This window comes from Pituophis catenifer, unplaced genomic scaffold (assembly GCF_029215685.1).
Source record: "Pituophis catenifer annectens isolate HBS135680 unplaced genomic scaffold, rPitCat1.0.hap2 SCAF_12, whole genome shotgun sequence".
Classification (NCBI taxonomy): domain Eukaryota; kingdom Metazoa; phylum Chordata; class Lepidosauria; order Squamata; family Colubridae; genus Pituophis; species Pituophis catenifer.
Window position 1 is genome coordinate 22,786,080 of NW_027256892.1, and position 8,922 is coordinate 22,795,001.

At 43.6% G+C, this 8,922-nt stretch overlaps 1 protein-coding gene across 1 annotated transcript in view; it reads right to left on the reverse strand.

Annotated features, from left to right (window-relative positions):
- JHY (junctional cadherin complex regulator) overlaps positions 1-8,922 on the reverse strand; it is a 34,011-nt gene extending 25,089 nt beyond the window's left edge. The window contains exons 1-2 of the mRNA XM_070952321.1: positions 8,609-8,922; positions 3,462-3,975 (exon numbers count right to left, since the gene is read on the reverse strand). Of these exons, the coding sequence (XP_070808422.1) occupies positions 3,462-3,975; positions 8,609-8,922 (828 nt within the window). The remainder of the gene's footprint in view (positions 1-3,461; positions 3,976-8,608) is intronic.

An 8,922-nucleotide genomic window follows, 5' to 3' on the forward strand; every position in this document is an offset into this window, starting at 1 on the left:
TGTTGCACCCATTTAAGGACGGGGCCGCAGCCGTCATAATGGAGAACGTTAATAGAAGGCTCTTTGCCCGAAGGCTGAAAGTGGCTTTAGCCGAACGCTGCTTTGTGCCGCCGAGAGTTGTGTTTTTTAAGGCGTCTGTCTTCAGGCGGAAGTCGGCAAGGTGGTGATCGCGGGCGCCGAGATGCTCAGTAGGCTGTCTCTTTGATGCTCAAGTCCCAACCCAACCTGGCTTTATTTCTGCCTCTGATTTCCCCACCCCCCACCCCCCAAATAAACCCACGGAAAGCCAGGAGGCTACACAAGAGAAGTGGTATTCAGCCAGTTCAGACCGGTTCAGGCAAACCGGTTGCGGAAATTACGGGTGGACCTGCCCACCTGTCCCGGCTCTATGTCGTCCTATTTAAGCATGTTTTGGACACTGGGCGCGTTCGCGGAAGGCACGCATGTGAGCAAAGAGCAGGCGCGGAAGGCCGGACACATGTGCGGAAGGCCGGCGCATGTGTGAGGCGAACTGGTAGTAACAAAATGGGAAACCCACCACTGCTACACAAGACACCGACTTCAGGGGTGAAATCCAGCAGGTTCTGGAGAACCAATAGTGGAAATTTTGAACATTTCAGAGAACCGGTAGCGCAAATTTTGAGCATTTCAGAGAACCGGCAAATACCACCTCTGGCTAGCCCCAGAGTGGGGTGGGAATGGAGATTTTGCAATATCCTTCCCCCAGGAGTGGGAAAGGAATGGAGATTTTGCAGTATCCTTCCTTTGCCACTTCCACCAAGCCATGCCACGCCCACCAAGCCACACCCACAGAATCTCTAGTAAAAAAATTTGGATTTCACCACTGACCAACTTCTATCAGAATCCTGATTTCCCCAAAATGCCACTGGCTCCGCAAAGGTTCCCAAACCGTTCTTGGAAATTAAAAATAGAGAGTGGCTATGGTCCCCGTTTTGGATGGAATGATCATTTCTAGCCAAGGGCAACCCAACTAAAATAGAAGAACATATAAAATAGAAGAAAATATAAACTATAAGAAAGGTGGTAGGGAAAGGGCAAGCTCACTCACTCGTTTGTTGATAAATTCTTTCTTTCTTTATTAAATTTTTATGCTGCCCATCTCTCCTCTGGGCAGCAATAACATATTATATTTTTATCCTGCCTTTATTATTTTATAAGAAATTCAGGACTTCTTCCTTCCTTCCTTCCTTCTTTCTTTCCTCCCTCCCTTCCAATCTTCCTCCCTTTCCCCTAATCATTTTAACCATTCAGCAATCCATTTTCTTTCTTTCTTTCTTTCTTTCTTTCTTTCTTTCTTTCTTTCTTTCTTTCTTTCTTTCTTTCTTTCTTTCTCTTTCTTTCTTTCTTTCTTCTTTCTTTTTTTCTTTCTTCTTTCTTCTTTCTTTCTTTCTTTTTCTTTCTTTCTTTCCATGCTTTCTTTCTTTTTCTTTCTTTCTTTCTCTTTCTTTCTTTCATTCTTTTTTCTTTCTTTTTCTTTCTTTCTTTCTTTCTTTCTTTCTTTCTTTCTTTCTTTCTTTCTTTCTTTCTTTCTTTCTTTCTTTCTTTCCTTCCTTCCTTCCTTCCTTCCTTCCTTCCTCCCTCCCTCCCTTCCTTCCTTCCCTCTCTCTCTCTCTCTCTCTCTTTCTTTCTTTCTTTCTTTCTTTCTTTCTTTCTTTCTTTCTTTCTTTCTTTCTTTCTCTCCTTCCTTCCTTCCTTCCTTCCTTCCTTCCTTCCTTCCTTCCTTCCTTCCTTCCTTCCTTCCTTCCTCCCTTCCTCCCTTCCCTTCCCTTCCCTTCCCTTCCCTTCCCTTCCCTTCCCTTCCCTCCTCTTTGTTCCTTTTCCTCTGTCTGTTTGAATTTTGTGACTGTCTATTTTGTTACTAAGAAAAGCTTCTCAAAGGCAGCCTTTATGTCAGGGTACCTACCATACACTTGCCACATAAGCAAGATTTTTTGGAATTTTAAGTTGGGGGAAGAAATGGTCAGCTTCCCTCGAGCCATACCTTCCAGCCTGCCTGCTCAGTGCTTACTGTGATTTTATTATTCCTAGCATTATAAGGGAAAAAAAAAACAAAAACCCACCACCCATTGTTATTTAACAGCACACCCCTGGCTTCATCTCAGCCTCCTTACCAAAGATGGAAGATTAAAAGGATAGATGACACTTCTTTTACCTGGAAAATGCGTCTGAATATTGGAAAGCCTGCTGTGAACACTTGCAAACGGATTACCTACCGTGTTTCCCCGAAAACAAGACCTCCCCGGATAATAAGTCCTTCCCTGAAAATAAGCCCTCCCTTAAACCATTTAACCGCATTCGCACCCAATCCCTTCCATTTTTTTTTTAATTTGATTTATATGCCGCCCTTCTCCAGAGACTCAGGGCGGCTTACAGTGCGTTAAGCAATAGCCTTCATCCTTTTGTATATTTTATACAAAGTCAGCTTATTGCCCCCACAAACTGGGTCCTCATTTCACCTACCTTAGAAAGGATGGAAGGCTGAGTCAACCTTGAGCCTTGGCGAGATTCGAACCTGCAGTAATTGCAGACAGCTGGTGTTAAATTACAGTGCTTTTAGTCTGCAGAACTATCCGGGCTCCTCTGGTTAGGGTAAGGGAGACAGGTGGAAATCAGGTAAGACGGCAAGAGGAGCCCCGTCTTGCTCCACGCGCCCCAAAATAATAAGACATCTCTGAAAATAAGGCCAAGCGCTTATTTCAGGGTTCAAGAAAATATAAGACAGGGTCTTATTTTCGGGGAAACATGGTACAAAAACCACCTATTTACGATAAAGCAAACTGATAAAACCTTTCCCCAGCTCTGACTTCCAAGATCCTCCCTCTCCACACACACCCCTCCAACTCCAGGCCCTAAATGTGATTTTTGACTTTGAAGATTTTTTTAGACAAAAACTAAAACGTTCCTGTGCCATAGCCACCTCCCCCATTTTTATTTTCGAGTTCTAACGGGACCCAGAAACGTTCCTGTCAATAAAGGCAAAGGTAAAGGTTCCCCTCGCACATATGTGCTAGCCGTTCCCGACTCTAGGGGGCGGTGCTCGTCTCCGTTTCGAAGCCGAAGAGCCAGCGCTGTCCGAAGACGTCTCCGTGGTCATGTGGCCGGCATGACTCAATGCCAAAGGCGCACGGAACGCTGTTCCCTTCCCACTAAAGGTGGTCCCTATTTTTCTGCTTGCAATTTTTTACGTGCTTTCGAACTGCTGGGTTGGCAGAAGCTGGGACAAGGAACTTATCTTTTTTATTTATTCTATTTATTTATTTTTTAATTGATCTTGTCAATAAAAGGAAACTAATGTTCCGCTTTGCAGGATGCCCGTTCCCCCCGTTCTGTTTTCTAATTAAAAGAATCTTGCAACAATCCCCCTTCCCAATTTCCCACGGCACTAAATGTGGAAGCCCTGAAGATCCAAAGAAAATATGGCTTCCAGGGCTGATCGTTACCTTCTCTTCAAAGCCTTCTTCTCTCTGCTTTTTGCCATGGAGCCGAAGGTAAGAATTGTTCTGTTGGGCTGCTAATCCCAGCGTGTTTTTGTTTTTCTCGATGAAGTCTTTGTCGGGTCTCGGTTTCGGCGGTTCTTTGAACCGAACCCTGCAGCCGGAACTGGCCAAACTCTCATTGCTGTCATAGTGATGATTGACACCTGCTTTTCTTCCTTTCTTCTCCAGCCTGGAAGGTCTGTCTCTGCCAGCTCCAGGTTCGTCACCAGAAGGGCTCCAGAGTTCTCCAGCAATTGCTGATGAGATATTTTGAGGACTTTCCTGTAACTGGACGTTTTTGGACAGGATCCCGCCTTGGGAAAGACAGCAGGTCAGATCAAGGGAAGTCAAGCTGAAGTTTTCCAGTTCGTTCTGGTGGGAATCTTCTAACTCGAGGAAGCTTCTTCCTTCTGGGCTGTCTTTCCAGTTTGGATTGTAGCGCAGCTCGGAATATTTGTCCACGATGTTTCCCCGAATGCTAAAAAACAAAGCAAAAAGCGAAGAAATTTAAAAGTGGTCCAAGAGGGACACGGTTTTTAAAGACGTTCAAAATCTTATCTCCTTAGGTGTCCCAGAATAATTCATGTTGAAAGCTGCCCAGAGTCGCCTTGTAGCGAGCTGGGCATCAATAGAATAGAATAGAATAGAATAGAATAGAATAGAATAGAATAGAACGGAACGGAACGGAACGGAACGGAACGGAACGGAACGGAACGGAACGGAACGGAACGTAGAGTAGAGTACAGTACAGTACAGTACAGTACAGTACAGTAGAATATATAGAGTAGAGTAGAATATAGAGTAGAGTAGAATAGAGTAGAGTAGAATATAGAATAGAATATAGAGTAGAATATAGAGAGTAGAGTAGAGTAGAATATAGAGCTGGCTGGGAAAGTCGCAAACGGTTGAACACCTGATCCTGGGACGCTGGAACCCTTGTAAATATATGCTGGTTGACTAGCTCCTGAATTTTGATCACGTCCTCATGTGGATGCCGGGGTGGTCATAAGTGTGAGGACTGATCACAAGTTGTATTCAAACGGTCACTAAACAAATAGTTGTAAGTCCTCAACTTACAACAATTCGCTTAGTGACCGTCCAAAGTTACAATGGTGCTGAAAAAATGAGCGTTTTTCACAGTTACAATCTTTGCAGATGATAAAAATAGATGATAGATAGATAGATAGATAGATAGATAGATAGATAGATAGATATGGATGGATGAGAAAGAGATTGATAGACAGATGACAGACAGATAGACAGATGATAGATGGGGATGGATGGATGGATGGTTAGATAGATATAGATTGATAGACAGATGACAGATAGATAGACAGAAACAGACAGACAGATAGATAGATAGATAGATAGATAGATAGATAGATAGATAGATAGATAGATATGGATGGATGGATGGATGGATAGATAGATATAGATTGATAGACAGATGACAGATAGACAGACAGATAAATAGGGATGGATGGATGGAGAGAGAGATAGATAGGGATGGATGGATGGATAGATATAGATTGATAGACAGATGACAGATAGATAGACAGAGAGACAGACAGATAGGGATGGATGGATGGAGAAAGAGATAGGGATGGATGGATGGTAGATAGATAGATATAGATATAGATTGATAGACAGATGACAGATAGACAGACAGAGACAGACAGACAGATAGATAGATAGATAGATAGATAGATAGATAGGGATGGATGGATGGATAGATAGATAGATAGATAGATAGATAGATTGATAGACAGATGACAGAAAGATAGACAGAGACAGACAGACAGATATAGATAAATAAATAGGGATGGATGGATGGAGAGAGAGAGAGAGATAGGGATGGATGGATGGATAGATAGATAGATAGATAGATAGATAGACAGACAAACAGACAGAGACAGACAGATAGATAGATAAATAGGGATGGATGGATGGATAGATAAATAAATTAGACTGGTTAGCCTTAATGGACTCCATCTGAATTAGCAGTGCGCTAATTTGGAAACGCATCAAATTAAATGTTCCCTGAATGGCAAGTTCAGGATCCTTCCTGCCCGCTCTCCCCAATGCAGGCCCTTCTCTCCACCCAATTAGCCTCCTTTCCTGCGTTGCAATAAAAACCATTCAAAAGCTCCCCACTTTGCCCGGCCGGAGAGGCATATGGGAAGCGTGCTGTTCGTAATGAAGTCCCCTTTTCTCTCTTTGCGATGTTTGTCTCCAAGCAGGGCATTAAATGGGACATGTTTATCATTTTTCAATTCGGGCTTAATTTAATCCTTTGAAAACAGCCATTATTTGGCATTTATGTGGCATTAATGCTCCAATGAGCATAACAAATCCAATTTTCTATCTGCACAGAAGAGGAAAGTTAATGCGGCTCTCGGAACAAGTGAGGAATGTTTTAATTTTGCACTTAGGCAGTTATTGAATAAAAAGAGACAACCCATCCACTGGTGCTTCCCCCCTCTGCAAATCCTTCAAAATAATAATGTTTTCCAGAGTGATACAGTCTAAGATCTCTTGAATATGGCAGCCCTCTGTATATTATTTGAAATCAATGAAATTTATAGCCATTAACTCGCCACTTATTCAGCTAACTGCTTCTAAAATGATTATATCTGCATTTTTTTTTCCCCTTCAACCAGAGGGTGAAGCAAAACGCTCGCTAGGAGACTGGCAAATGATGAAAAACAAGAGAATGACATCAATACAAAAGCAGGATTAAATATAAGGCGGATATACAGATCAGTGAATTAAAAACACAACTCAAGTCAAACCATATGCCAGGTATTACAAAGGTTCAGAAGTAGCCAAATGGACAACCAATTGAATATGTGCCAAGGCAATCCTAAATTGCAGGAATAGAGGGATACAATCAGGAGCACGTGAGGTACTAACGCCACTCTATAAAGCCTTAGTAAGACCACAGCTAGAGTACTGCATCCAGTTTTGGTCACCGCACTGCAAAAAAAGATGTTGAGGCTCTAGAAAGAGTGCAGAGAAGAGTACAGTAATGCCCCTTCCTCCCCGCCCAAATAGCAGACCTTACACCAGGGGTGAAATGCTCCCGGTTCAGACCGGATCGCCCGAACCGGTAGTGATGGCGGCGGGTGGTTCGGAGAACCGGTAGCAAAAATCCCTGCACGCCTCCCCGCCCCAATGCACAGCTGAGCTGCGTGATCATCAGAGGCTTTTTTTTTTACTTTTAAAAGCATTTTTTCTACAACTTCTTTGGCCGAAAAAAATGCTTTTAAAAGTAAAAAAAAAGAAGCCTCTGACGATCGCGCGGCTCAGCTGGGATCGTCAGAGGCTATTAAAAGAAAAAAAAAAGCCTCTGACCATCAGGCAACTCAGCTGGGATCATCAGAGGCTTTTAAAAGCATTTTTTCTTACAACCTCTTCGGCTGAAGAGGTTGTAGAAAAAATGCTTTTAAAAGTAAATTTTAAAAAGTTGGCCACGCCCACCCAGTCACATTACCCACCACCACCACCGAGCCACACCCACAGGACCGGTAGTAACAAATTTTACATTTCACCACTGTCCTACACCATTTCTGACAGATGGCAGTCCAGTCTCTTCTTGAAAGCTTCCAGTGATGAAGCTCCCACAACTTCTGAAGGCAACTTCTGTTCCATCGGTTGATTGTTCTCACTGCAGGAAAATTTCTAGGTTGAATCTCTCCTTGTTCAGTTTCCATCCATTATTCCTTGTCTGGCCTTCAGGTGCTTTGGAAAATAGCTTGACCCCCTCCTCTCTGTGGGAGCCCCCCAAATATTGGCACACTACTATCATGTCTCCCCTGGTCCTTCTCTTCCCTAGACCAGCCATGCCCAGTTCCTGCAACCATTCATCGTATGTTTTAGCCTCCAATCCCCTAATCATCTTGGTTGCTCTTCACTGCACTCTTTCTAGAGTCTCAACATCTTTTTATAGCCCGGCCCCCGCTTCTCTGAGGGGTGCCCAGCCACACTTACCTCCTCCTGGAGGTTGCTGATGCTGTCGGTGCTGCTGCGGAACGAGGTGAGGGAAGGCTGGGCGAGGAGAGGTGGGGCCGAGGCGGCGGGGGCCGACCCCCCTAGCCATTTCCAAGGCAGCCCCATGGGCCAGATCTAGCCACATCACGGGCCGGATGCGGCCCACGGGTCTTGAGTTCGACAAGTAACTTTGAATGGTCATTACCGTGTTTCCTCGAAAATAAGACCCTGTCTTATATTTTTTTGAACCCTGAAATAAGCGCTTGGCCTTATTGTCATGCGCTCAAAAGCCCGATTGGGCTTATAATCCGGGGATGTCTTATTTTGGGGGAAACAGGGTGGATGGATGGATGGATGGATGGATAGATAGATAGATAGATAGATAGATAGATAGATAGATAGATAGATAGATAGATAGATAGATAGAGATAGATAGGTAGGAGGTAGGTAGGTAGGGATGTAGATAGATAGATATAGATATGTAGGTAGGTAGGTAGATAGAGATGGACAGATAGATGGATAGAGATGATAGAGCTAGATAGCTAGATTGAGAGATAGAGATAGATAGATAGATAGATAGATAGATAGATAGATAGATAGATGATAGATAGATAGATAGATAGATAGATAGATAGATAGATAGATAGATGTAGGTAGGTAGGTAGGTAGGTAGGCAGGTAGGTAGATAAAGATGAGAGATGGATAGATGGATAGAGATGATAGAGCTAGATAGCTAGATTGAGAGATAGAAATATATAGATAGATAGATAGATAGATAGATAGATAGATAGATAGATAGATAGATACTGTGTTTCCCCGAAAATAAGACCCTGTCTTATATTTTTTTGAACCCTGAAATAAGCGCTTGGCCTTATTGCCATGTATTCAAAAGCTCAATTGGGCTTATTATCAGGGGATGTCCTATTTTGGGGGAAACAGGGTAAAAGAAACTGTTGTCAATTTTTAGGACTACTTGCAAACACCCCTAAGAGAGAAAAAATACACAGGAGGGACACTGCTTTGTCCAAACTCGACAGAGATACCTTCAGACGGTGGGCTCAGAGTTTTATTCTATTGAGATGGAAAAACCGGTGTTAGACGTTAGAAAGGGTCCTATTTACCTCTCATTTTCAGGATTTCCTCTTTCATCCTGGTCCTCACTCAACCTCTCGGTTTCTTCTCCATCGGACTCTTCTTCGCTCGCTTCCAGGCTGTCCTTCTCCATGCTGTCCTCTCCCTCTTCTCCGTAGGCCCGGCTAACCCGTTCTTGAGTTTCACGGATCCGTTTCTGCAATTCCCACTGGTACTGGGCCTCCTCAACAAGGCTGTCCGAATCCGATTCGTTCTGAGCCAGTCCTTCAAAGGCCGTTTGCAAGAAGGAGTAACGGCGGTGTGCTTCGGTCAAGCCTTTCGGCGAGGGGCTGCTGATGTTCAT